Source organism: Rhamphochromis longiceps, linkage group LG22 (assembly GCF_057381845.1).
Source record: "Rhamphochromis longiceps isolate RC_006_pf linkage group LG22, R_longiceps_female_GT1.1, whole genome shotgun sequence".
In the NCBI taxonomy this organism is placed as follows: Eukaryota; Metazoa; Chordata; class Actinopteri; order Cichliformes; family Cichlidae; genus Rhamphochromis; species Rhamphochromis longiceps.
The window spans coordinates 21,549,177-21,577,104 of NC_140577.1; the positions used below are offsets into that span (position 1 = coordinate 21,549,177).

General features: G+C 40.8%; 3 protein-coding genes and 1 pseudogene across 4 annotated transcripts; all 4 read right to left on the bottom strand.

Annotated features, from left to right (window-relative positions):
- Positions 1 to 94: 94 nt before the first annotated feature.
- LOC146644048 (uncharacterized) lies at positions 95 to 7,669 on the bottom strand. The gene is made up of 18 exons (XM_085395858.1): positions 7,344 to 7,669; positions 6,646 to 6,766; positions 6,426 to 6,535; positions 6,193 to 6,312; positions 5,908 to 5,952; positions 5,622 to 5,648; positions 4,726 to 4,797; positions 4,562 to 4,624; positions 4,446 to 4,472; positions 4,302 to 4,346; positions 4,101 to 4,136; positions 3,942 to 4,022; positions 3,678 to 3,774; positions 3,439 to 3,578; positions 3,200 to 3,319; positions 2,834 to 2,963; positions 2,218 to 2,320; positions 95 to 953 (listed from the first exon to the last, which is right to left on the bottom strand). The coding sequence occupies exons 2-18, from the start codon at positions 6,746 to 6,748 to the stop codon at positions 884 to 886; spliced, it is 1,389 nt and encodes a 462-aa protein (XP_085251984.1). The 5' UTR covers positions 6,749 to 6,766; positions 7,344 to 7,669; the 3' UTR covers positions 95 to 883.
- Positions 7,670 to 8,439: 770 nt separating this feature from the next.
- On the bottom strand, positions 8,440 to 16,693 carry LOC146644049 (uncharacterized; annotated as a pseudogene). The gene is made up of 9 exons (XR_014909259.1): positions 16,286 to 16,693; positions 14,495 to 14,604; positions 13,063 to 13,272; positions 11,898 to 12,945; positions 11,578 to 11,746; positions 10,619 to 11,482; positions 10,262 to 10,500; positions 9,938 to 10,095; positions 8,440 to 9,288 (listed from the first exon to the last, which is right to left on the bottom strand). The product of XR_014909259.1 is annotated as an uncharacterized LOC146644049 (transcript).
- Positions 16,694 to 18,214: 1,521 nt separating this feature from the next.
- Positions 18,215 to 19,742, bottom strand: LOC146644050 (cytochrome c iso-1/iso-2-like). The gene is made up of 2 exons (XM_085395796.1): positions 19,258 to 19,742; positions 18,215 to 18,603 (listed from the first exon to the last, which is right to left on the bottom strand). Exons 1-2 carry the CDS (start codon positions 19,424 to 19,426, stop codon positions 18,431 to 18,433), a joined length of 342 nt encoding a protein of 113 aa, XP_085251922.1. The 5' UTR covers positions 19,427 to 19,742; the 3' UTR covers positions 18,215 to 18,430.
- Positions 19,743 to 21,513: 1,771 nt separating this feature from the next.
- On the bottom strand, positions 21,514 to 23,054 carry npvf (neuropeptide VF precursor). Its single transcript, XM_085396124.1, has 3 exons — positions 22,817 to 23,054; positions 21,980 to 22,356; positions 21,514 to 21,868 (listed from the first exon to the last, which is right to left on the bottom strand). The coding sequence occupies exons 1-3, from the start codon at positions 22,979 to 22,981 to the stop codon at positions 21,799 to 21,801; spliced, it is 612 nt and encodes a 203-aa protein (XP_085252250.1). The 5' UTR covers positions 22,982 to 23,054; the 3' UTR covers positions 21,514 to 21,798.
- Positions 23,055 to 27,928: the final 4,874 nt, after the last annotated feature.

Below are 27,928 nucleotides of genomic sequence, written 5' to 3' on the forward strand. Positions count from 1 at the left end.
AGGAAGTTTTCCTCTGATTGGCTGATCGTTTTTCGGCAGCCCCACCCACAGACAATCCCCCTCACAACTTTCCTTTGGCAACATCTGAATGAATCTTTATTAGTGTACAGTGCTTCATGAAACGTACAGTCATGCAGGCAGATTATCAGCTAATTACAGTTTAATGAATGATTTGATGTATCCCCCACATGCTGCTGCAATAATCAAATATGATCCTTTTTTGGATGACATTCATTTTTTCCCATCTCTTCCATCTGAGTTATTTGGACATTCATTTCTAAAAGGCCTCACTTTGGCTTGGATATTTACAGCATTGGTTAAAGCGGTCTGTCGTGCACTAAAAAAAACACATTTACATGCAATATGACAGCATTGCACTTCATCAATATACTGCATTTTTTTTGTAATATATTGCACAGGAATAAACACACTTACACACCCCTGATTTGTATACTACAGTACATATATCTCTATATCTTTTTCATATTAAAAAGTGCTTTATAACACAGATTATTTCTGCATTAACAGTCAGCAAGTCATACACAACTATTTCGTATGATACAAACATGAAATCATTAAAATGTTTCCCAACAGTTCTAGTGTCCGTAACAGTGCTGCAGCCGATGAAGTGACACTAGCAAAGAGCTGTTTTCTGAGGTCAATTAGAGATTACACCTCCCGTGACCTTTCGTGGCTCAGAACAGGCACAAGAGCTTCCCTTAACTACTCTTTCTCAGTCTGTCGTTTATTTATTAATTAATAAAAATTTTTTTTTTTAAAGTGGTGAGACTTCAGTTGAAATCTGAAGTACAATCCCTTTGATCACAATGATCATCAAGAGGATTTGCAAAGATCCACTGAGGCTGTTTTCAAACCTCTGAATTCAGGTGAAGTACTTGCAGCCAGTAGAATCAATGAGGCATGAGTCGGTGCATTTGAGATGCCCAAAGGACCTGCAGGAGACACAAAAACTGGTTTGTAATACGTGCAATTGATGCGCTGCATTGTCTTACAGTTATCGTGAGTGGACTATTTTTGGAAGATAAGCATACTGACTTATTTCTCAAAGCAGACCCACCATTAGATGAGCTCTTATATTCATACAGTAACACTTACTATACTTACAAAAACTCTCTCTCTGTATTTGTTTGTATCTTTGTCTGCAAACTCCTCCTATACCAACAGAGGCTTGTTTTACAAAGCAGGATTTTGGCTTATCCTTAACTTCAGGGTTAACCCTGTGTTTTGCTTAGGTGGTTCAAAATTAATCTTTTGGCTTTTGTCCTTTTTAAAGCAGCGCTGCATTTAGTGAATCCACATCAGACAATCTGGGTATGTTGAACTTTCTTCGCTGTAGACGACCCAGGAGCTGAGCAACTGAACTTGTCACACATGTGTATTTTAGGCCGCTGAAGGTTCTTAACTATATAAGAAATTATGATGCCATCATAGTCCATAAAAAGGAGTTAAAAACATGTTAAAAAACAAAAAATCTGCATGTGAGCATCTTTATGGCTCACTAATAACATTTTATGTTTTATATTTTTTAAAGTCAGGACTCACAGAAATCCTGGCCTAAATAAAGTACGGCACTGAAAACCCCAAACTGTGCTTTTGCTATGATATAGAAATGAGATATACTGTGTTACGTCACGGGTTTGAGCATATACCAGCTGTGTACAACTTGGACAGTCTATTGCAGGGCTAACAGAGAGAGGCAGGCAACTGTTCACAATCACATTCACACCCAGGGCCAATTTAGAATTGCCAGTTAACCTAATCTGTGCATGTCTCTGGACTGTGGGACGACCCAGAGTAGCTGCAGAGAACATGCAAACTCCATGTAGAAAGGCCCGGCCAGCGGACTGTTTCAAACTGTGCTGCTCACAAAACATGTTTAAATTTCACTACGTCACCCTAACACTGATTACTACACTGCAAGAAGACAAAAGATGATGCAGTAACTAGCTCACTAGTTGCTAACACAGTACAAAATCTGAGATTGAAAACTGAAATCAACGTGAATGTGTGCCAAAAACGTCAGTTTCTCAAATGGCCATGTGAAAATGGCTCCAAATAGTCCGTCCTCACAGAGTCCCATATTAGAAATGCAGTTTTTGACACTTTATTGGATTCATCTTGAGTTATCTGGTCTCTGGAGCAAGTCTAAATGAATGGACTCTACATTTGTGTTCTGAGAGCTGTCTGTGAACATACCCAGGGAGATAAGACTTGCAGGTCTGGTAACCAAAGTCTTTTCCATCGCACTCCTCTATTCCTTCGTGCCTGTAGCCATCTCCACAGTAGGCCCACTTACAGTCTGTCACAAGGGAAAGGAGGTGAGAGGCAGCAGGAGGCAGAGGAGGGTAGGGAGAGAGAAGACATTACTAATTTCTTTGGCACTGCAGTCTGCTTCAGTGATGCCAATACAGCATTTTCTTGCTAATTTAATTGAACAGAAGCAGAGAGTAGGGAGAGGATGGCAGCAGAAAAAAGAGGGGGGTTGAGATTAATGAAAGATCAAGGAAAGGTCTCACAGTGCTTACTAGCTTTCATCCTATGCCATGTGGGATCAGACTCTGTGGTGTACTGGAGTTATGCTCTGCAGGGTACCTCATCAGCAGCAAAACCAATCTACTTTACAGTTGGAGACTCTTTTTTTTTTTAAATTTAGACAAATGAAAAGCAGTTTCAGCTAAATTCACATAAGCTGGATATTTGTAAGAGATAAAGAAACATAAGCAAAATGGGACATCTTGCATTATATGAGATTTCAACCTCTACAGGCTATTTCTGCAGGTGTGCAAGTTAACAAAGCAAACACGGAACTCACTGAGGCAAGAATCTGTGACAATCTGGTTTCCATCATCACACTCCTCTCCGTGCTGGGCTTGCACCTTTCCATCTCCACACACGCCAACTCTGTCTGGGACTTTCTCAGTAGACTGGTATGGCTGGAAGGGCTAGAAAAATTGAAAGAACAAGCTCCAACTTCCTCTGAGTCTAGTGGTTTGCATGTAAGATATCAAAGCATTGAGGCTAAAGTTGCAGTTTATTTTCTGGAAAGCTTTTGTGTACCATCTACAAAAAACCCCCACTTTCTTCTAGCGCTTTCAGCCTCATACCGTTGCCTTCATCAGTACATATAGTCATACAGTTGACTTGCTGCTGCTCAGTGCTGCAAATGCTTTGAAATTACCTGTATGGGCTTCCATCCATCTTTGTCTTTAAAATAAAGCATCCTCTGATCCTTCCTGAATGCTATTGCATTCTCTTGTTGTAGATGGTCCATCTCCTCCTCACTGTTTACCACAAATATCTTGTGGTGAATATGAAACACACACACACACACACACACACACACACACACACACTGATCAGTGAAAGCATGCCAATTTAAATACTCAATAACAGTATTGTGACAGGATGTGGTTTTACCGCTGTGACTTTATTTCCACTCCGCCGCTGTGTGTAACTTCCAAAAGGAGCATTATTTGGTCCGAGAGCACCTTCACAATTACAGTGACCCGGTGGACCAGGAAGACCCTTATCCCCCTTTTCCCCTACTAGATAGAGACCTATAAGAAACACATAGTTTACAAAAATAAACTTGGATAACACACAAGCAGCCAGTGGGATACTGCTTCTGATTGGGTCATGTCTGTGAGCTACTATACCTGATGCAGGAGGACCAGGTGGCCCAGGGTGGCCAGTAGGACCTGGAGGTCCGGGAGGGCCCATCAATCCAGTGGCCCCAGTCTGGCCCTTCATACCCTGTGCAAATTATAAAATACCAGAAAGTAGATTACAAAGCAAATATGCAAAAAAAAAAAAGTGCTAATCAATGGGAACAGCATCAGTGAGTGTGTGTGTGAGGTAAAAGACCCCACTTCACTGGCTATATTTTCCAAAACTGTTTTAAGAACGTTTCTTTTTTTCACCTGTTTGCCTCTCTTCCCCGGACGCCCAGTCGGTCCTCTCTTCCCTGATGTTCCTGGCTCTCCCTTTGGTCCTTTTTCGCCCTTTGAGAGAAGCAAAATTGAGGAATAACTGGATAAAAAGCAAATCTTTCATCTTCTTAAGTCTTTAATTACTCTTACCTTCTGTCCAAGCATCCCAGGCAAACCAATTGAACCCTGTTCAGAGACAGAATGGGAGCTTGTTGTGAGAACACTGACTTTATCATAACATGTATATGAAATACTTAACAGTAATTTATTTGGACTCTGAAACAGCCAAACCAAGAAAAAGGTCTGAAATCATTTGAATTTTAAATTTTAAAAAAAGGGAGTGTATCAAACCTTATCGCCTTTTAGGCCTACTGGTCCAGGATCGCCTCGAGCTCCCTTATAAAAAAGAATTGGGGCGAGGGGAGAAAGAGAAAATGTGGATATGACACTTTTTTAGTAAGAGCAGTTAGTTAGAGGATGTGACACAGAACTTGCCTTCTCCCCTTTGTAACCACGTAAACCCTGAAAAGACAGAGTAAGAGACAAGAGTACATCAGAGAGAGAAAGCTTAATAAGAATCAAACAGGTAGTCCTGTAAACATGCCACTAACCTTTATTCCAGGTGGTCCCCTCAGTCCTGGTAATCCCATGAGTCCGGGGTCCCCTTTCTCACCCTGAGAAAAAATACAACTAGATGTATTTCAGGTGTCAGGAGTAAAAAACAAAATGCACCCAAAAATGTGTCTGTGCCTGGAGGAAGAGTCATGACACTTACCTTGGGCCCCTGTGGGCCAGGCCATCCTGGAATTCCTTGTTTGCCTGGCAGGCCTGGAGCTCCAGTACGACCCTACAAAAACATCAATACCAGTAACAGTTTCTCTGCCCGCTTCAGTAAAAGTGATGTGAACACAAAAAACTGCTCGTCTACTCTAAAACTGCACGAAGAATTTTGCTGCAAACTCATTTAGAGTCCGACCTCCAACTCAGACTCCGCTCTAGAAGCACTGCAAATTACTGGACGGGAATGGAAGCCTAATCAATCTGGGTTCTGGGCAAAAGAGCCAAACATGATAGACAACAGCCGAACATCTCCGTGACACCCGGACAAGCATTGCAGAGCTGCTGCCATGCTAAGCAATGTGCTTTCATTTAACTGCCTTTCATTAAAACCGCAGCCTGTAGAGACTCTACGGACCTGCTGTGTGTGTGTGTGTGTGTGTGTATGTGTGTGGAGTGATTTATCACGAAGAGCAAAGGCACTTAGAGTGATTAAAGTAGAGAAGTAGAGTGCTGGAGAGGCTGGATCAGCAGGACTAGAGTTTGGTACGAGAGCTACTGGAGCAAGGCCAAGGAAAAAGAAATACGGAGAGAGGAAGCCGGAGCAGAGGAGAAAAAAGGAACAGCAAGGTGAGGGGACAACGGGATCAAAGTTTGCTGCAGGACGAGCATCTTCTGGGACTAATGCAGCGGAACCCATTTAGCAGCTGCAGAGGATATTCTGAGCACATCAATAGACAAATCACATCACAGAGCTCCAGGATGCATCCAGGGGGGAGAATAGAGGCAGACAGTGGGGAAAATCCTGATCCCATTACACCAAGGACAAGATGACGAGATGGACCGGAGAGAGTTGAGGAGCACAAGATGTGCAGGAGAGGATGAGCAGCTCACCTTTAACCCTGGACGTCCAATTTCTCCCTGGAGGAGGACAAATGGAGGGGCAGGAGATGGGGTGCTCGTTAGAGCAGAGAAGAGCACAAGGACACACACAAACACAAATGCTTTTACAGAAAACTGCATTAGAGACATAATTCACTCACCCCCACCCCTCAAACAAAACCCTCAAAACACACACACACACACACACACACACACACACACACACACACACACACACACACACACACACACACACACACACACACACACACACACACACACACACACACACACACACCTTCTCTCCCTTTGGTCCTCTTATGCCGGGCAATCCACTATGACCCTGAAAAATGTCACCAGATTTATATAAATCTCACATATCCCATAATGAGCATGGTACATTTGTAGAAAAATCAATACTAAAAAGGTTTGCGCTTGTTTAACAATATGTCCATCTGCTGTCTAAGAATGGTTTTGCTGTCAGGTGGATGCTCTGTGGCTAAATCGGGCTGAATTGCTTTTAGAGAATGATTTTGTGCAGCAGCTTATTTATTTATTTATTTATTTAGAAGTAAAGCCTTACCTCTGGGCCAGTCGGACCTGGAGGTCCCGGAGGTCCAGGCGGACATCCTGGTATCACAGGCTTTGGTTTTATCTGCACCTCCCCTCCGAAAACACTCGGCTCCAACAGGCTGTTGCTGTCCTTCATTCGATCAGTAAACACACAATCAGAGAGAAAGTTCTTTTTAAGTCAGTGGCCTACATCGGGCAGGTAGGGGAGGCTGTATAGAAACAGGTGTGTTTGTGAAGACGTACAGGGCTGACCCTCTTCCAAAGCTGAGGCGGAGGAGGGAAGAGTGGTGGTGGAGGAGGTGACATGAGACAACAGGGGTCAAACCTCATCGGCTCGGCCAGGAACCTGAAGCCTGAGAGGAAAAAAGAGAGCAGTGCGCATCAAATGGAGTGGAACATGCGCGCACACACACACACACACACACACACACACACACACACACACACGCAAAGCTGGACTTACCTGAGCGGGCTGAGAGGATGGCGTCCATATAGGAGTGATGAGATGAGGCCCACGCAGGAGACAGAAGGATGAGAAAGGTAACTGCAATATTCTCCAGGTCCATGCTGCTGGATTACTTTTCCTAAAACGCACACAGGGCAGCCGATTATACACACAGTACACTCTATTTCTGTTCCCTGAGCTTACTGCAGTAGTTGGCACCTGTCACTTTTCCTTATTCCCTCTTGAGGGTGTCACTATTTCATCACTTCAGTCCACTAAAGCCTCTCTCTCTCTCTCCTTATAGCATCATAAACTTGTTGCAGCTCCACACTGCAGCAGATTTAAACACCGCTGTAATTCCAGCCATGCACCACCACTACCACCATCACCTACCCACCCTCTGTGCCAGAATTAGACAGAGGGGAGGCCACTGCTTGTCAACAATAGTAAGATTCATTCACACAAACCATTTTAACACGCTCACACTGCATGCGGTCAATGCAGGTCAATAACAGGAGGGAGAGAGAGAAAGAGGGTGGCTTTGCATAAAGATGTTGATAAAGGCTCACGTGTCACTCCATATCACATCGTCACTGGCGCTCACTTCTTCTTCTCGCAGCCTATTGATTAAACAGTACATGCTGTCGAAACGACACCACAGCCCTAAACCACTAATAAATGTCATCCCGTGGATTTCATTTGCGCGATCTCTTTACCTTCAGCTCGAAATTGCGCCGCACTTGTTGTAGACACGCCGTCCGGCGCTCCTTTCGTCTAAATGAGATGCGCGCTGTGCAGTCCCGAGTACTGTGGCTCCTCTGACATTTGTGTAGCCAATCTGGAGAGCTAATAAATCCGATCCACTTATCGACCCGCTTCTTCACCGCCGGTCAATAACAACACAATTGCAGCTCAGAGGACCGTTTGTTTTTTCTCTTGGCGCTCCTCAGAGCCCATCAGAGAGAGAAGCCACTGAGTGGAGCAGACACGGCGGTGTGCTGTTCAGCTCCCAGCGGGCGTGGATCGCGGGACCATTTACTGTTGTGTCATCTGGATCGGGTTCAGGACAGCTGGCCGCATAACGCAATTTAAGTTTGCGCGTGCCTGCACTGGCCTGGCACGTTCTGCGTCCTCAGTGGTGAGCTCTTTATTGGAGTAATGGCGCCCTCTGCTGGATACCTTTGTCCGTTTAATAAAATAAAATAAAGTTTCACTAACAGCTGATTGATCGAGCCTATTGGTGATAATTGTTTGTAACGTGGATTTTATCTTTTTTACCAATTAACACTTTGGTTGTCCGATTAAATTGCACTATTTTGTATATAAAGATGAAAAATAAGACGCAATGCTGCTTCGGATACTGCAGGAAATATGTTATGTGTTAATAAAAACTTTTATTTGGATGTTTTTTTTATTTGGATGCCAGACACGAGTAAGCAACTCGTGTCTGGCTGCACTTCATCCACCCTGCCAGATGTGAAAGCAAGCTCAAAGATTACAAAGGAAAATAGACAGCTAGACAAATAGGGCCTGGTGCAAGACACTTTACCAGACTTGCAATCTGTTAGAGCAGGTGCCTGTCTAGTAAGTGGTGGAGCGGGTGGCCAAGATTTTCCATAATGGATAGCAGATAGTTCAATGATCTCCTCACCACCACATCTTCAAAAGTGTCCAATTTGCAGTCAATCACAGAGCCAGCCTTTGTGATTAGTATATTCAGTCATTTGGTGTCACTACACTGTAAAAAAAAAAAAAGTCAAATTTACGGTAAAATACCGGCAGCTGTGGTTGCCAGGAATATACCGTGTAAAAAATGTGGAATCTGTAAAAGACAATACGGTATACTGGTTTTGTAACCCTAATTTCTAAGGTAGACAACGTATTATTTTACCAAAATCATGATAGAAAAAAACAAATATATTTGTCAATTATACAGCAATTTAATGTAAAAAATGCAACTTTCCATAGCTTTTTACGGATATTTGCAGTAAAAAAAAAAAAGTTATATAATAATATTTACAGTAATTTGTTGTTAATTTAACAGTAATAGGATAGACCCTACTATTGTAAATAACTGTAAAAATAACAGAAATATGTTAAATCTTATTAAAACCTTTGACAGTAAAAAACACAGTGAAATCGTATAACAAATTACAGCATTTTATTTTGACCAGATACATTTTACGGTAAATTCCTGGCAACCACAGCTGCCGGTATTTTACCGCTAAAAATACAGTACAATATGAGGAACATAAATGGTTTACCGTACATTTTACATTTGCAACTGCTAAATATAGAAAAATCTAAAGATGCTCATATACAACCAAAGTAGAGAATATTACTGATAAACAATGAGAAAATTTGACATACCATTTGAAAACAGACTAAACATATCATTTTCTCTATTCCTACAAAACAGCATAGATCTTGAGAATACAGCATGTGTCCATATATATGGCTGGTAATCCATGGAGGAATGAATAAACATGAAACAAAATATTACCTGCCCCTGACCTATCAACAGTAATGAGTCACTGGGTCCTGCCTTGGTGAAGGAAAGGACTCAGTGGACTTTCTAATGCGCATGGTGTCGAAAATACAAGCTCTGCAGGAGTACTTCAATGTCCATCAGGAGTTCACTTTGGACTGGCAGGATCCCCTCTGCAGCAAAAAAATGGACAAAGTTTGATCAGTGCTTGAGCAAAATGCACAGAAATGAACAAAACGTGCTGCCAAAAACAGATCTAATGATAAATGATTTCTTAAGTGTAAAATATACAGTTCTTAAAGGATAGCTATTGTCAAAATGCAACATGGGCTGGTTTTTTTTTTTTTTAACTGTAAACGAGACAAACATATCTAAAAGCATAATTACGTTTTTGAGATTGACCGTGATTTTGTTTTGTGGTCAATAGCCAGTGAATGGGAATACTAGGGGGCCGGGGCATAAATTTGAGCGCATCAAAATCGATACAGGGAAAAAAACAAAAAAAACAAAAAAAACAAAAAACAGCCCAGTTTGCATTTTGGCAATAGTTATCCTTTAAATCTACTTTTGTAAAAGTGATACACAGACAACGCAGCCCTAATCACAATCATAATTTGTTGGAAAATGTATTTAAGTTTCCTATTGATTTATCATAGAACTTGAAGTTAATGGCTGAATGCATGGTGATGAGACCTATCATTCAATCTACATTTTATAGCATATGAAACTGCTCACCTGGACATGAACCTGAGCTCGGCTGATTAAAATTAGTGTCTCCTGTCCATCTTTCTTTAGCAAAACTTGAATAATACCACTGCTTACCTCTCATTGAATCTTTGGGTGCAGACTTAATTGAAGAGCCTCGTATAAACAGGCAGGGTGTGATGTTTAGGGAAACCAAAGAATACAGGCGCCATCATTTCTGCCAGAAGACTCATGGGGTGCAACGAAGCTTTCATTGTGGACTGGCTAGATACCTTCTGCATTCAGAAAGAAAACAAGAAGGGCATACACCATAAACAATAATAACTGACAAAAATAATGAGACAAGAAATTAAAGTAACAAAATAAGTGCAAATCAAGTTTCCCTGTGTTGCAGTGTAGCTGAATGTTTTTCAACAATTTGATTTACGGTAAAACACATACCAAATATTTCCAGCCAAGGTTTGTTTCAATCTTCAGCATGTTTTTCCTGCCATTGTCTTGAAACTGTTCCATCTGTCCCTCTCATTTGATGCTGTTTACAAAAACAAAACAGCAACATTGTAAAGGGAAAAAGGAAAATGAATTTAATGGAGAAAAAAGATTATGACCTGAAATCTCACCATTTCCTGAGAGTCACAGGTCCTTTGAGTATCCTTATGGTTTCTGCTCAAATTCATTGTCTGAAAAGGGCAGGAACAAAACAAACCTTTTTAATCATAATAAAGACAAAATTAGATTTAGAGACAGACAACAAAGAAATGTGTAAAATATCTTGTTGAATCTGTTTACTTTACTAACCTTGAAAGAGACTCTTGGGTCTTAGCTGTGCCACCACCCTTAAACCTTAAAACACATGCATCAGAAAACCACTGCAACAAAATTTCAGATGTCCTCCACTGACATTTTTATTGTCTTGAACATATTTTGACCTCCACACACTTGCTGCTAGTCAAATATATTGCTTTAAACAAATAAAGGCAAAACAAGCATCTAAAGCTTGTCCTGGCATTATGAAAAGAAAAAAGCCAAAACTGCTTAAGCTCTACACTTAAAGTCAACTAACAAATGTATATTAACCATTGTCAGGAAAACATGAATTTGAACAAGCACATAAGCTTGTGACATCACTTTTGCAGAAACGTACAGCTACAAAATGCTATAATAACAGTTAAAGTCAAGTAATGTGTGTAACAGACAGTGCTGTTTAAATTTCAATGTTAACAGTTCAGTGCAACACTTAACTTGTTTGCTAATTAGGGCAATACAAAATTCAAATAGTTTAAACTCTGTTGTATAGAATATAGAACATCTCTGAAACCTCAAAAGTAGAGTTCTCAGTAACAATCCCTAGTTAGAGGGATTGTTTAAAGATATATGGTCAAAACCTCTGAAAAGCATGCCTGTGATAACAGAAATCAGGTAAGAGCACAATACTCAATATCAGCTGGGATAACTGAAAACATAAACAACACAGTAGTTCCCAGTCAAGGTACAGTTAAGCTGACTGTACCGATCTGTTCAAAATGTCTCTAAACGGTCTCTCGCCACTCGTGATCAGAGAGATCGGCGATGAGGGTGAGTACTCTTGGGTTCACATGCAGTGTCTTCTTCTTAGTTTTTTCAACTTTTGTTCCCTTCTCTGGGTTAATGTTGAAGAAACACCTTGATAAACACAATAATCCATAATAAAACACTATACAATGAAGAAAATTAAAAAAAAGAAAAAGGGAAAGGCAAGGGAAAAGTAAAAGAATTACCTCTGAAGAAATTCAAGTGTGGAGCCAAGTTCCAGGGGATAGTGGATGTTCAGGCAGTAGTAGCTACCAATCATCAGACAGATTGCAGAGATGAAGTCAGTTATTTGGTCATTTACAACTTTGTGGTCAATGCTGAGCATGAACAGTCTCGATGCAAAGCAGGAGGATCCTTGGAATGAAATACAAGTGTAAAAGAATTAACTGTAAAACCCCCTTTACCATTCAAATGTGTCTTAAAATAGTGAAAGTGCAGACATTTAATATAGCGTATCCTTGCATTAGCTTAGGTTCTGTGCACACTGTACTAATTTTCAACTCACCACAAACAATGACACATGGTGTCACAGGCAGGCTTTCCACTTGGACTTCTTTTGCCAGACATGTTTCATCAACATAGTGGAAGAGGGTCTCCTCTTTTTCATCAAAATAGGAGAGGAGGAGGAGCATCATATCTTTCACGTCTTCTGAGCAGCCCTTCAGCTGTCCCCTCTGCATTCGAAGCTTTATGACAGCCTCCAAGACACGCTTGCTCTTGTCTGCACAAGTGGTTTTCAGAAAGTCCAGAACCTGTTTTCCCTTCTTTTCCAGACTGGTGAGGAAAGTCTCTTTCAGCGGTACCCCAGTAAGTTCTTCAAAATGGACTGTCATTCCAATCGCCTGAAACAAAAAAGGCCACTCTTCTTTGAGGGTTTGCATGTCTGCTCCGCTGTTTATTGCTTTGCGCTGAGAGTAGTATGGTGCATTTCATTAGAGTTTTTACTTCTTCATGACTGAAGCTTGTCTGTTCACTGAGAATCTTCATACGTTCCTTCTTCTCCTGCTGGGTTTCCAGTGTCTCACTGACTGGCAAAAACTTCATGTCCCACTTTATGCAGCCATATGTGTCTTGAACAGATGCTCGCTTTTCAGGTGTCACTTCATCGGTGTCATCTGATCCTCCCTGTTTGCGCTTCTGTAACACTGGTGAAGTAGACCTCTTCACATTTTCAATTCGTGCCTGAATCTGTTTTACCAAAGAGTGGTACCCCTGTCCTACCACATCCCCCTCTATGACATCCTGCAGTGACTTGGGATACAACGCAACCAGTTTTTTTGCAATTTCAGTCGAGGCTCTTCTACTTGGAGAGGCACAGGCTTTCATCATCTCCTTCACAATGATGCGGATCATCTCCCTCCGCAATCGAGGCTTTGGTCTTTTCTCTCTCTGAAGACACTGGATCAAGTCTTCTGGAAAATCTTCACTTGGAATTCTAAAGTTATCTACCCAGTCTAGAGAATATATTGGACTGGGTGAGGGGGAGGCAGAAAATGAGGAGCAAGAAGATGGAGACGATATGCTGGCCTGGCTTGAAATTTCCATATTTGGTGCTGTAAAACAATATCACAAACAATAGATTAATTGTACTTTTTGGACCTTGGCCAAAGCATAATAGAAAAAACAGAAAGCCCTTCATGGCTATTGTGCAATGAAATCATAATACTTACTGGTTTGTTTCCAGGCAGCCAGCAGTTTTCTTGCCTGAACTGGTCTCAGGACAGAGTTCAGATCAGTCTCACTGATGAACTGCAAGTCCTCAGATGTCTCCACTCCTAATGATTGTAGTGCCTCCACTACAATTTCAAGGATTGAGGCAGACAGGTCCGGCAGCACCTTAGTAATGGAACTCCTTATGCTGTCCCCCATTTCCGAGATGTCTGATAAAAGAATGTGAATAAAGGTCAATTTACACCAAGTTGGTACCTTTGGTCTTAAAACATGAAGCTGATCTTGCTTGATACTACACTTTTATACAGTGTTACGTAAATACCAAACTAACAGCACCATTATTGTGACAGCACACTGTGTTTCAATGGAACCATTTGGTACCCATACTTCATGTAAGATGTTAATGGATAGAAATCAATTAAGTCAATGATGTTCACACACTGCATCTTTTCTTTTTCCTTTCTCACTGAGTGCAGATGATACTGAGAATGGTATTCTGTCACATGCACCGACACCAGAAAATAAACACTGTCATTCTTAATCAAAATGAGAACTACTTCACCAAACTCAACAGAGTCAGAGCCCCCTGTGACAAGGAAGTGTCCTTTCTTGTACTGTGTTCCCTTGTACATCATTTCTACTGTGACCTTTGTATTGGTTTCAGTAAAGTCAAACATTTGAACTGCTTCTTGAATGGCTTTACTGTACAGCACTGAGTAAAATGGAGAACCGTCTTTGACCTTCAAGACAGACTGACACAATGACCCTGCTGCAAGATAGGCTTGAAACATCTGATGTCTTTCAGAGAGTGTATGGCAGAGGTTTTTGAAATTTTTCAGATTTCTGGCACACCTCTTGAAATAACTGTGCTTACTTTCAAAGCGCATTGTCCATAATCTTATCAGTGGGCCAAATTTCAGAATCAGTGCTGGGTAATGGCGTAGAAAATGGTGTTTTGGTCTCAGGTTGCATTCTGGGAACAGAGCTTTTCTTGACTCTAAATATTCTTGAATAAGAATATCAAGATATGCTACCTGAGCCACTGAAATTTTCTGAGCACACACCATGTCTACAATATCTTTCAGCTGCAGAGTTAAGTTCCACACATCATCTGTGGGGTCTGTCACTGTGTCACCAACTATGAGAGGCAGCAATCGGAGGAAGTTCCAGTTCTGTATAGCCTGTCCTGAGAGTTTAGCTGCTTGAGGACTGACCTCAGATGGCTTTGTAGAAGCATCAGAGGCATGGTAACTAAACTGTTTGATGCGTCGGTTCAGAGTGGAGTAAGTGAACCATGCTTTTTTCTTTATGAAGTATTTCAGATACAGTGCCACATCATAAGCCAAAACTCCCTCAAAGATATCATGACCTAGACATGGTGGCAAGCCTGGCATACAAACGTTGAAGTATTTCAGTGAATTGAACACTGACCTGAACTTCACTCCTTCGACGTCTGGTGTATTGTCAATCTGGAGGCGATCAACAGCAGAGTTGTAGTTCTCTTTGGTACGTTCTGGTCCACACAGATTTGGGTCAGCACCCTGAAATTCAGATTTCGTTATCAGGCAGTACCTGCAGAAGTACTTTGAAGAACTAAAGTTTTCAGTGAAGCCACCAATACAGTGAGAACCCAGATTATCACCAGCAATGCAAAACAAAGTTCCTTTGACTCTAGTTTCATCTGATGCAACAATCCCACTGTCCTCCAATTCTTTCAAGTCTGCCAGTAATTCAGAGAACACATTAGCATGACCAAACTCTTTAAAATCTTTCTCCCTGCACAGTAAGACAAGAGACATGTGATCTGTGTCTGAGTACATGAAGTGGCAAGTTTGCCACTGATGCATATACAGCTAATACCTTGTGTTTTGTCCTTGCAGAGCCTAAAGGGTTAGCGACTTCAAAGGCATCCTGGTAGAGTACTAGCTTGAGACATGATGGGTTTTGACCAAAAAAATCATTTGATTTAAACAGCTTACTATCACTTAAGTCACACAGAACATCAACAGGAGGCTCAGTAGAGGGCTCTTCTGATTTCTGCCACAGATCAGACTCTAGCAGACATCTCAAAGTCTCTCTTAAAGGCACATAATAGGCAAACCTATCTTTTCTGTTTTCATCTCTCCCTAAAAATATTTTCTTTGGTTCCACATAGTTGAAGGCTTTTTTAAAGATCTGAGCTCTGGAGTGCACTGTCCTCAATGGCCCGGTATGACATGCAGAAAAAAGATCATAGCTTTTGACAGACTCGCAGACTTTGTTGATGTCCTCCTCTGATAATGATGTGTCATCTTTTAACAGTGATGCAAGTTTACCCAAACTGTATGTCTGTCCCAACTCATGTATGTTCTGCATTTCCTCCACAATGTTCTGTATGGTTGAAGCAGGCAGTAGAAACTGACCCTGCAATTTTAAGTAGAATAGTGAAACGTTTCTCAGAAAAAGATCACAGAATTCAGGGGGCATTTCCATATTATCTTCATCTGTAATAGACTGTGCAGCAGGCTCGGAAATCAAGGGTACAAAGTCATCTGATGTGGTTGGAACAGATGATGATTGACATGCAGACTCTCTATATAAATCACCAATGCTGCTGTCTGAAAACTCTCTGTGTTTACGTGACATGTGAGCAGTAAAAGATGATTTAACTCTAAAGGTATTTGTGCATCCTCTTACTGGACAAGTGACCACGTGTCCTTCCACAATATGGCTCTTCAGATGAGCTATTAACTCTTTAGAGTTCTGACACTGACGTTCACACATCGCCATTGCACATGTAAACGAAGAAACCACCGCCACACCAGTGACATGGGTGGGGGCAGAGTGTCTTCGGTAAAAATGAGCCTTAAACGCGCCATACCTGGTGTATGTCTGCTTGCAGCCTGCTTCAATACACCGAAAGAAACTACGTGGCTCATTCCGATGCAGTTTACAATGAAGCACGTAGCCCCTTGATGACTGAACTACCTTACCACAGAAATTACACATTAACATAACTCCAAGTACTTTGGTAATTCCTCCCTAGCGAATTAAGCACGCCAAATACAGAAACTAATCCAGAGCAATGCTTCCCTCGCGACAGTAATGCTAACTCAACTCACAAATGCTAACTAAATTCACAACCTCACTCATAAAAAAACGAACTGCTAAAATTATCTATAAACGCTGGGCTGGTGGATTTTTATAACAGAGATAACTTGAAGTTGCATGTACTCACCTCACCTCGAACTAATTGTAAGCTGCCAGGATGTCTACAAATTCCGAAGATGCTGTGGTCCAAGCAGCAATAAATGGCGCTAAATTGCGAGTTCAAAACTGTGTCCGTTAGTGAAGCCAACTTGAGTCTCCTGCATGAAAAAAAAGAGCGGTTGGCACACAGCTCAGCAGCGCACCGCGCTATTGGTCATTTTCAGGTGACGTTATCCCGCAATGTAACGTCGCTCTTTGTTTCTTTAGGAGGAGGTTCGAATTTGATCAGAAGTCACGTCTGCAGACCGCTGCAGCCACGTCTTGCCTTGCTTCCCCTTTTTTTGGTGAAATGGTTCGCTCATACTGCACAATGTTGCTACCAGATTTTTTTTTCTCTCTGCAATTCGAACGTAAAACGTCTGTACACAGTTTACCAGCAGTTTAGCTACCAATCAACAGCGATCACACAAACTCAAAATTTAAGGTGGACCCACTTAAGGTGGTCTGATAATATCAGAATCAGAATCAGAATCAGAATACTTTATTGATCCCTGGGGGAAATTATTTTTATATGGCGTGAAACACAACAACATATAGTTGTTTTAAAATAATAATTAAAAAAGATTATTGAAATCAATTTTATTCACAACCATGAACTTTATTTTTAACATCTTCTTTTGCTGTTGATTTTTTTATCAGAAGGTTAACAATGATATACTGCAGGCCTAACTTTTAATCTGTATATCAGTATCTGAATTTTAAAATAAAAAAATACTATCAGTTTTATTGTCTTTCACTGCTGATATTTGCTTCTTTTTTTTTTTTTTTTTTTTTTGTTAATGGTATGTACTGGTTGTTTTATTACGGTGGACCCTATTTTTTAACATCTTGCTTCTGTAAAAATGAATGTTTTTGTTTGCTTAAAAATCTACAGCTTTATACTGTGAATTCCAATGTGCACAACCCCAAAAGATGTAGTTTTACTCAAATAATACCGTAAAATCTAAGTTTTTCAGACATTTTCAACATTACAATATGTAATTGTAAAATGTATGCATATTTATTTGTTTTCACAGAAAATATTTATAATTTCAACATTTTATTACAGTAAAAAACAAAGTTTTATCCAGTCTCACAATTAACGGTTATTCAATCTATTTAATACAGTAAAAGGAAGTTTTTGGTTTTACGCTCCATTACCGTTGGAATTTGACGGTGTTTTGATGTATATTTTACTGACTTTTTTTACAGTGTAGCTCTGATGCTGCTCCCCCAGTAAGGTACACCGTACTCACCACAACTAACTGATAAAAAATCTCTCATTTTTTGCTGCACCCAGTGAAGTATGTAAACTTCCTTAGGAATAGATCCTGATCATCCATTGCCTGTGGGGGTGGTTGTCTGATCCACATAGTTTGGGAGGAGAAAGGAGAAAAGGGCAAAATCACTGATAGTAATCAGGATGTGCAGTGATAATGAGCAGTGTGTGATGGAGGAGCCAGCAGAGGACTGCTGGAGGATAGACACCTGCTGGACAAACTTAACTCATTTGCTCTCTCCGCTCACTTTTATCCGTCTGTAATCTTAAACCCAGAGGATTCAGGATAGCTGTTGGCTGTTGGTGCAAAGTAATTTGTCCTTCAAAACTATATGCTCTATGAATATATTATTAGTGTCTCAATCTAAAATTTTGTCTGCTAGAATCCTAGTGCTGTGTGGTGAAGCCAAACATATTAAAAACAAAGCAGTGCTTCAAGAAAATAAATGGCAACCTTAAAAAATCACACCAGCTGTGTTTTTATGCAAAAATTTAATATAAGATTAACTAAACACTACAAGGTCAAAGTCAATGGTGTTTGGCAAATGTAAAATAGCATGCTAACTCAGTATAAAGAATGAGGCCTGTTAAAGTAATCTAAGCACTTTACATTGTTCCTTATTCTCTTATCTTTTTAAAAATACAACAGCAATCTATTTGTTGACCATACTATCCATAAAAAACACAGAACAGAAACAAAAACAGAAATGAATTCAGTGAAAGTAAAGAGCAGCACTGTAACGATCGAAGTCTGTAACACCCAGTGGTTTGAAAAGATGATTAAAAACCTCTTACACAAAGCCTGCCCAAATTGATACATCTAAACAGAAAACACTTATGTGTTAACAGAAAACAAAGTTCTAACAATGTTCCACACAAGCATCGATCAGCAGTAGTTTATGCGCCTCATAAGCTTCTTTTAAATAGTCTATAATATCCTTTCTCTCTTTTTTCTTTCTGATGCCACTGAAGATCATCTTGGTGCCTGGAATGTACTTTTTTGGATTTTCTGTGTCTTCATCCCATACAATATCTAAAAAAGAAAACACAATAATTAAATTAATTCTTTGAGATTAAAATCGGTGAATCGGAGAAGAATGCTGGCTACTGTGCTACCTGTTCAGGCCTGCTGCTCTGGCCATCAGGTATGGGAAACATATCCTTTCTTAATATTATAGCAGAAATATACACACTACTGAGCACTCCAAGGGAAAACTCCCATAAATTCCAGTACAGAAGAGTTAAAATGCAGATTACAATTCACATTCAAAGCTCTACTGAAATTTATAAGATTATGAAGGTTTGTTCTGTCAGGATGTTGAATATGAAGACGATGAAGACTGCGGAGGAGATTTGTGGATGTAGTGAGGACATGCAGGGGGATGGCATAAAAGAAAAATGATGCTGAGGGATAGAATGAGATGGAGGCAGATGATTCACTGTAGTGACCCCTAAAGGGAGCAGCTGAAGATGAAGAAATAGTTCTTAGAGGATAGATTGATTATGATTGACTTTTTCACAGAAGAAGCTAGCACTGGCTTATTCACTCCGCTTTAATTTTCCACCAATCTGATTTGCATCTTTTCACATAGAAAAGACTCAGACACAAAGCTTCACAAAGCTGAGATGCATGGAGATCAATCAATCTGTCAGTCTAACCAAGGTGAGTTCTGCACAGCAATGGTACCTGTATCAATGTTGGCCTGTGTATAGGAGTAGCCAGGTGCTTGCCCTGTCTGCCTTCCAAACAGTCCCCACAGGTTGGGCCCCACCTTGTGGCTCTCCCCCTTTCCCACTGTGCGGCACTGGGAGCATTTCTGCACAAACACTTTCTTTCCTTTCTTGACACCCCCCATTACCAGTGGCTGGGAGGAGACACAAGCGAAGTGTGCAACCTGGAATGAGTCACACCCAAACTAGTAACATATGAAGCGAGTGGAAATATACTACACAAATATTTACATGTAACAGTAGCCCAGAGTCAAAAAAATCACTCACCAACTTCCAGGCTGTTAATGCACAAGTTATGAAATGTGGAACAAGATGTTCTGGGAACAAAAACATGTAAAAAAACAAAAAAACAAAACAAAAAAAAGAAGTTTAAAAGAAAAAAAAAAACTAAAATAGTTATTTAACAGGAAGATTGACTCGCTTTTGCTAAAAAGTCAAAGTGAGAAAAGATTTATGCCATCATTTATCCTCCAAAAAGACACATAAAAAACAAATAAATGAACAGTTAATAAACAAAAGGGAAAACTTGCAGATATTGGACTGTGGCTGAAATACCTCTGGACAGAAGTTCAGTGTTTAGCTTCAGCTTCAGCGTTGCGCCGGATAGTTTGAAGCTCAGAAAGTAAGATCTCAAATTTATAATGGGGGTGGTTGACTATGCAGTGGTTCAGTAGGACATTCATTCAGTACAATGATTGGCCACTAGAGGGAGACCAAACACAACCAAGGTGGTCACATTTTCCCTCAGTCTGGAGTAACAAAATCAGTGTCACTATTTTCAGAATCATTCCAGTGAATCAAGAAAGGTGTGAATGAATTTTTAACCGGTGGATGACATAAAGAGTTTTATCTAACAAAGTGATAGTGCCCGCAGTACAGGATGCACAGTACTAAGGAAACAGTGGGAGTGTGTGAGTTTTCTGTGTGCTTAATGTTTTATGTGTTAACTTCCCTGCTTTACTCTGTAATACTAACAGTAATGCAATTGTCTGCTCGAACTTAAGAAATTACATTAATTGAATAAAGATTTTAAAGAAACACAACTGCCTTGCTTTAATGTGGACTTCCTTCCCTATAAGCCTTCTGTTTTGTAAGATAACTCTTTAAAGTGTTAGATAGACTTACAAAGTATAAATTTTCCTTTTGATAAACACCTCTATGAAATCTATTTTTACAGTGATCCCCACTTGCAGTTTGAAGGTTCATCTGCAGGTTAAAATGCATTTGTCACCATTATGCAACCATAATGGATTTATAAACACAGCTCCTCATTTGCATCTGTTAAAAACCACACTGTCCAGGCCAGCCAACAGATTTTTTTATTTGTTGTGTTATCCAGCTAAGGCTCTAATGCAAAGGGTGTAAAACTGGCTACGGGATAGCCATACTTTATTTAATGCTATTGCAAGTTATGTATATTTACTTTTTCTCAAAGTATTTTCTATCTCACATCTGCATCTACAACCAGCTTAGAAAGCAGTTAACCCCACACTTACACTGAATCCAGAGGAAAACCCAACAAAGTCCCTGAGAAGGTTTGAATTCTTGCAGTGAGGTGACAGCGCTAACCTCCACATCAACCTAGCCACTGATATACAAAACACTGAATACAAAATGTCAGAAGGTTTTTTTTTAAAACTATCTCATGATATTGCACCAATCACCAGTATTCTAACCTCTTTGGCCATTGAAATAGTACATATTACCCTGATATACCCCCACTACTGACAGAGTACGTACATATATAGTTGGTGGTTTCCAGGACACGAGGAGTTTATTTACACGCCACTATAGGAAGACAAGGAAGCATATTTTCTTTATTAAATATATATTTACTGGAATTATTATGAAAAAAGTGAATTAATTTTCAAACTAGAGGCTGAGCAGAAAGATCACAGTGGCCACTTTGATTGGGTTTTTGTCTCCCCCTTGTGGTTTATCACTGAACTGCAGGGTCACATGCCGTAAAATTGCTCCTGTATCGGCAGGGTTTCAGTGGATGCCGGGTGCTAACATAGTTAACTGCAAGGTTAAAAAAAAATTCAACAATAAAATGATTTTTCCAAAGAAGTACTGAAAAGCAAAACTGATGAAAAAAAATTTAAACAATGTCTGAGATAATCACAGCATTAGCTGGAGGAATGGACCACCATCACAGGATATTAATGTTTGTGTAAATCAGTTTTATTCCCAATGGCACAGCCCACTGACACTCCTTTGGATCAGGACGGAACAGTTTGTGATTGCAGGGCTGAGGTTTAAACATTGCTCATGACCGTTGCTAGGTCAACTGTGCAAAGTCAAGTCAGATGTAAGAGAAAAATTTCTGTGACTTAGTATGAAATATGAAAATTTGCTTTCCATCACAATATGTGTAACTTTATTTAAAGAGACATACAAGATTTTCCTCAAATGTTTCACTTTAAGCACTTGTCTATACAGTAAAATAAAGAAATGTTGATATTTACATCCTACAGAGCCCTATAGACAAAAATCACTATTTACTCTTTTTTTCTTCCAGCTCTGTTTCTTCATCTGAGGTAGTTGTTGAATCAAAGTTTTCAGCCCTGTAGGAACAAAGCACACTGTTTGCAAATGCACAATGGGACACCCATCCCTTCTCAGGAGTGCACCCGAGGTTGAAGATAGATAAACCATTAAGAACATCATTTACCTACCAGTGCAAGCCAGTGTTTAATAACTGTTCAATGGCAACAGTCCTCAGAAGCTTCCAGTAGGGACTATTCCTCTCAAATCTTTGAGACAGCACTTGGTTCGGTGCTCGTCTGATGCTCGGGCACTCTGCACACACTCGAATTGCCACCCAGGATCTTCCAAACCTCTGGGGCAGGTTGGGAGAGGAGTTTGGTGTCCTTTCATCACTGGGATGACTCTGTCTCCCAAAGCGCAATGGCATGTTGGCGTGCTGGTGGAGGGGTTTGACAGTGGGCGGATAGAACCTGACGATGGTCGGGAGGCTGAATTTGCTGGTGGTGGGAGCCACGTGTATATTGAAGCTCTCGAGATCTAAGCTCCTGTGGATTTTATTTTTAGTCTAGAAACAAGAGATCAGATGAAATATAATGCACATAACGCACTGTTTCAGTAGTTTTGCAAGCCAAACAATTGCTGGTTCACTACTGGGTCAAGGGCATTTTTTTCTCACATTCATTAAAAAAATTTTTTTGTTCACAGCAAAAGCAATCATTAGTTGCCACCACAGGTTATGCTCATACCCCATATTTTTCTGCAAAAAAGTGAAACAATGTCTGCAAAAGCTAATTTTGGAGAGCCCAAGATGATCTATTTGAGTTGCTTTTTTTAAAATCTGCTCAGCTATTCATTTAACAATCTTGTACATCAGCTAAAATTACCATATGGTTAAATTTTTAAGCTCAAGAAATTGAAGATTATTTGAGGTTTTCACACTTTAACCAATTTCTGAAATGTTAAATCAGTTCACAAAACATGTTTTACTCATTTACTAACAAGTTATGGGTCTAATTATTTCTTACCTCTTGGTGCGGCTGTTTCCTCACAGAATATGTGCCGTCATTGCTGCTGAGCAAGTTTTTACCGCTGCGGACCGATTTCCCAAAGACGTGTACATCAGACCCTCCAAGACCCCGCAGCATCAGGAGCGCAGACAGTATCATTGTTACCAACATATTAACAACCATATTTCACAACTTCTCTGAGCAGCCTGAGGACATATGGTTACCACAGTGTCTGCAGGTATTAAAGGTCCCTGAAAGCATGCGTCACTGGCGGTGTGTGATGAAGACAGTCAAACACATGCACATACATCTTCAGCCTAATTTAACAGGAGGAAATTCCTGACCCTACTAATTATCCTTCTCTGAAGGATATGTTTGAGGAGGTATGTATGTCCTAATTAGGCTGCTGAATGAACCAGTCAGCGTGTTTTCGGTTTAGTTTGGTTGAAAGCAGGAAGTTGACAGGAAGCAAAAACAGGTGTTCAACAAAGATACCACATATCACATTTTTAGCATCACAATTTGATTTACAGTGAGCCAGAACAAAACATTCATTTTTGTAAGGATTTCTTGTAAGTTTTCTTTACAGTGTAACTAAAATGTTTACATTTACGTGCATGTAAATAACCATGTATGAAACGACGGCCTGAGAAAAATAAGAGCAATTATAATTTTATTCAAGTTATTGAAAATTCAGTTAGTTTGAATTATTATATTAAATTATTCTATATGTTTTTTTTTAAAAAAAATGTGATATTTATAAGAAACACCTTGGTCTACGCATCTACAAACGCAGTTCTGAAGTAGTTGGGATGCTGTGTAATATGTCCAAAAATAATAAAAAAAAATAAAAAAATTAAAAACCAAGCCAAAACAAAACAAAACAAAACAAGAAGCAGAAAAAAACATGCAATAACTTGCAAATCTCATGAAGACATATTTTAAAATATATAAAATGTTGAAAGTGAAAAAGTGTACCGTTTTAAGAAAACAATCAAAAAAAAAATTAAATCAATTTGAATTGAATAGCTGCAGCAGTTCTTGAAAGCACTGGGACAGGGCCATATTTCCCACTGTGTAGCATCCCAGTCCATGAACGGGACCTGAGGAGACCAGCTGCTGCTTTTTTTTATTTTTTATTTTTATTTCATAATGCCTCACACGCTTTCAGTTGGTGAAACATCTGGACTCCAATTCAGCACTTGGACTCTTCTCCTATGAAGCCATGCTGTTTTAATAGATGCAGGATGCGGTTCAGCATTGTCTTGCTGAAATATGCAAGGCCTTCTCTGATGGGAACGTATGCTGCTCTAAAAGATGCAGACACCTGCAAGCTGCTAATTCCATAGGTACTAGTGCATCCCTGTAAAATCTGAGATGGAAGCTTTTGAACATTGATAACAAACCTAATGGTTCTTCCTCTCTTTAGTCTGGAGGATGCAGCATCCATATTTTTCCAATAAGAATTTCAAATTTTGATTTGTCTGACTCTAACGCTGTTTTTACACTTTTCCTCAGTCTATTTTAAAACTTTTTTTTTTTTTTTGCCTGTCCCGTTTGGCTCTTTTGCCATCAGAATTGTTGTCTAAAGGCAAAGAAAGATGCCCAACGGATTTACTTTACCAAATTGACCATCCCAGCCTTGCCGTAATGGTCCATTTGATTCACCTTTTATTGTTTATTTTATTTTCACTTACTGAATACGGGACAGACTTGACTGGAGGAAAGAAGGAGAGAAAGAAAGAGGGAAAGAGAAACAGCTGAGAAGAGGGACGGGGGAGAAGGGCAAAAAACATAAACCAACAGAACGGGCAGAGAAAAAAAATGCATATATCAATCACCTGGATCACTTGCTGAGAAAGAAAAAAGAAAACAAGCAGAAGAGAACAAGAGTAATAGAATAAACAACATAACAATGATATATGGGAATATGACAGTAAATACTAAATATTAAACATTATTGTGCAGCACATAAGATCAACAGAACACAGTGTGCTTTGAGGTAGGAGCCAAAAAGGGTGTAGTTTGTGGGTGTGATCACCCGTGTGTACACCTGTGAGCATGGACGCGCTTGTTTTTTGTTTTTTTAAAAGGTTCCTTCATGTAATGATCTGCTAGAGGGTGTGGGGGGGCCACAGCCCCGTCCTCCAGGGCATGAAGCAGGTGTGGAGGAGATCAAAACTCCAGACATCCAGAGGCCCCCAGAACACAAGAGACCAAGGAAGACCAACAGAGGGGCAGCCGCGCCACTGTCCCAGAAAGAGCTGAGGAGAGTCCCAGATGAGGGCTCACTCAGCAGCCGCGGAGCAGAAGCCAGGGGGAGTTGCAGTGACGCGCCCGTGAGCTCCGCTGGCAGCCAGCTGCGCCTGAGTGACCGAGCCCCAGGCCGAGAGGCCGGGGGCACCCCACCTCCGAAGTGGCCCGAGCGAGCCCCAGGCTCCAGGCCCAGATAAGCGGCCGCCAAGGAGTGAGCCGGTGTGTACCTGGACGCCCATCCCCAGACACAAAGAACCACCAACGCACCGATGTCTGAGGGAGTCCGTCACTGGCAGGGGAAGTGGTGGTAGGGGGAGATAGGCCTCCAAACCTTGGAGTTGGGTTGGGGTTGGAGTGGGGATCAAAAGTTTTAAAAGCCGAAATTTGCGCTAATGCAGTTTTTTTTGCCTGTCAAATACATGACTATATACCACCCTCTGGTGTTCAGCAAAAAAATAGCTCTGACAAAATACATGGGCGTGATTTGCCCAAATGACTGACACCTAACAGTTGAAGTTGCCTCCAAGCATTCAGTGCAGCGCGAAAATGGACAAGTGGTTAACAAGAAAAAAAGGCCCTACCACAGAGACACCGGCCACAACAACCAATAAGCTCATATCTGAAGATGCATTTTCCAGTGACCGCACAGGTGATTGTTCAACAACAATGTGTTCGTCAGATTTGGATGCTAGCAGTGCTAGCAGGGATGTATCTGTGGTTACTAGCCAAGTGGCTAGCATAGCTGGAGCCAGCCATGTGGAAAGTGATGAAGTGTCTGATGCGGAGCGTCAAAGTGGGAGAAAGCATGACAGCACGGACTGTAACACAACCTCATCAAAGAAGCGCAAATATGATGACAATTATATTTCGCTGGGGTTTACGTGTATAAATATTGGTGGATTTCCCCGGCCACAGTGTGTTATTTGTGCAAAAGTATTGTCTCAGAACTCAATGAAACCTTCACTTTTGCGCAGACATTTAGAGACAAATCATCCCCATTTGAAAAATAAACCAAGGGAATATTTTGAGCGACAGCTAAAATCACTTTCAACAAGTAAAACCTGCATTCAGGTGCCAGATCTTATGAATAAAAACAGACTACAAGCATCTTACATGGTCAGTTACAGAGTGGCTAAAAACAACAAACCCCACACTATTGTGGAGGACCTCATTCTCCCTGCTGCTTTAGATATGGTAGGGACAATGTTGGGGGAAAAGGCAAAAAAGACGATACAGTCCATTCCATCATCAAACAATACTGTCTTACGGCGCATCAATGCAATGTCAGAAAATGTTTTACAGCAGCTACTTCTGCGCATACGCCACAGTGAATGTTATGCAATACAGCTAGATGAGTCCACGGATGTGGCTGGCCTGGCGCATCTTCTCGTATATGTGCGCTACATTCATGAAGGAACCATCAAGGAGGACATGCTGTTCTGTAAACCGCTGGAACAAAGGACAACTGCCGCAGATATTTTTCAAAAGCTGGACACATTCATGAACACACATGGACTCGTGTGGGACAGATGTGTTGGCATCTGTACTGATGGCGCACGGGCCATGACTGGGAGACACGGAGGTGTGGTTTCGCGTGTGCAAGCAGTCGCGCCAGATGCCTCCTGGGTACACTGCAGCATCCACCGAGAGGCTCTTGCTGCAAAGGGAATACCTGTCCGTTTGAAACATGTTTTGGACACGAGTGTAAAAATGGTTAACTTTGTGAAAGCCAGGCCGCTGAACTCCCGCTTATTTGCTGCGTTGTGCAATGAGATGGGCAGCGAGCATGAGACATTATTACTCCACACAGAGGTTCGCTGGCTATCTAGAGGGAAAGTGCTGACCCGTTTCTTTGAGTTGAGGGATGAACTTAAAGTTTTCTTCAGTAACCATCCCTTTGAGCTGTCTGAACATTTGCATGATGAAGAGTACCTTACCTGCCTGGCTTATCTGTGTGATATATTTTCTCGTCTGAACGAGCTCAATCTCGGATTACAAGGCGTTTCTGCAACTATATTCAATGTTCAAGATAAAGTTGAGGCCATGATAAAGAAGTTAAACCTTTGGAAGAACTGCTTGGATACAAACAACACTGAAGTCTTTCCTGTGCTGCATGATTTTCTGTGCTCTAATGATCTCACACTATCTAAAAGTGTAAAGCGCGAATGTAACGTGCACCTTGAGGAGCTGGCGGTGCAGTTACGCCGATACTTCCCAGAGACGGACGGCTCAAATGATTGGATACGTCACCCGTTCACCGCCGTGCCTACTTCGTTATCACCGTCTGACCAGGAGAGCCTAATTGAAATCGCCACAGATGGATCTCTAAAAGTTGAACACGCTCAAAAGAACCTGGCGGATTTCTGGATAGGGCTGCGCACTGAACAGCCCGCGCTGGCTAAGCGCGCTGTCAAGACTCTGATGCCTTTCGCCACCACATACTTATGCGAAAAGGGATTTTCTGCTTTAACAAACATGAAAACAAAATACAGAGCAAGACTTTGTGTGGAAAACGATTTAAGACTCAGCCTTTCCCAAATTGAGCCAAACATTGAAGAGCTGTGTGCCTCTGCTCAAGCACATCCATCACATTAAATAAAGTTCTGTTTAATGAAAGTTTATGGCCTTTATGCTCTCGACAAAAAAGTGAATTCTAATAAATCCTTTGATACACTGCTAGTATTAAGTAGTAAAGTTTGTTATTAAAACTCTGTCATTACTAAAAAATATTGATAAATTCATTTGGTGGTGAGAAATAATCGACTGTGCAGTATTTATCTTTATGCATGCGATATTGCAATGTATTTATAGACACTAATTAAGAGTCGTTCGTAGTAGGGGGTATGCGGCTGAGGGTGACATGTCTCAAGGGGT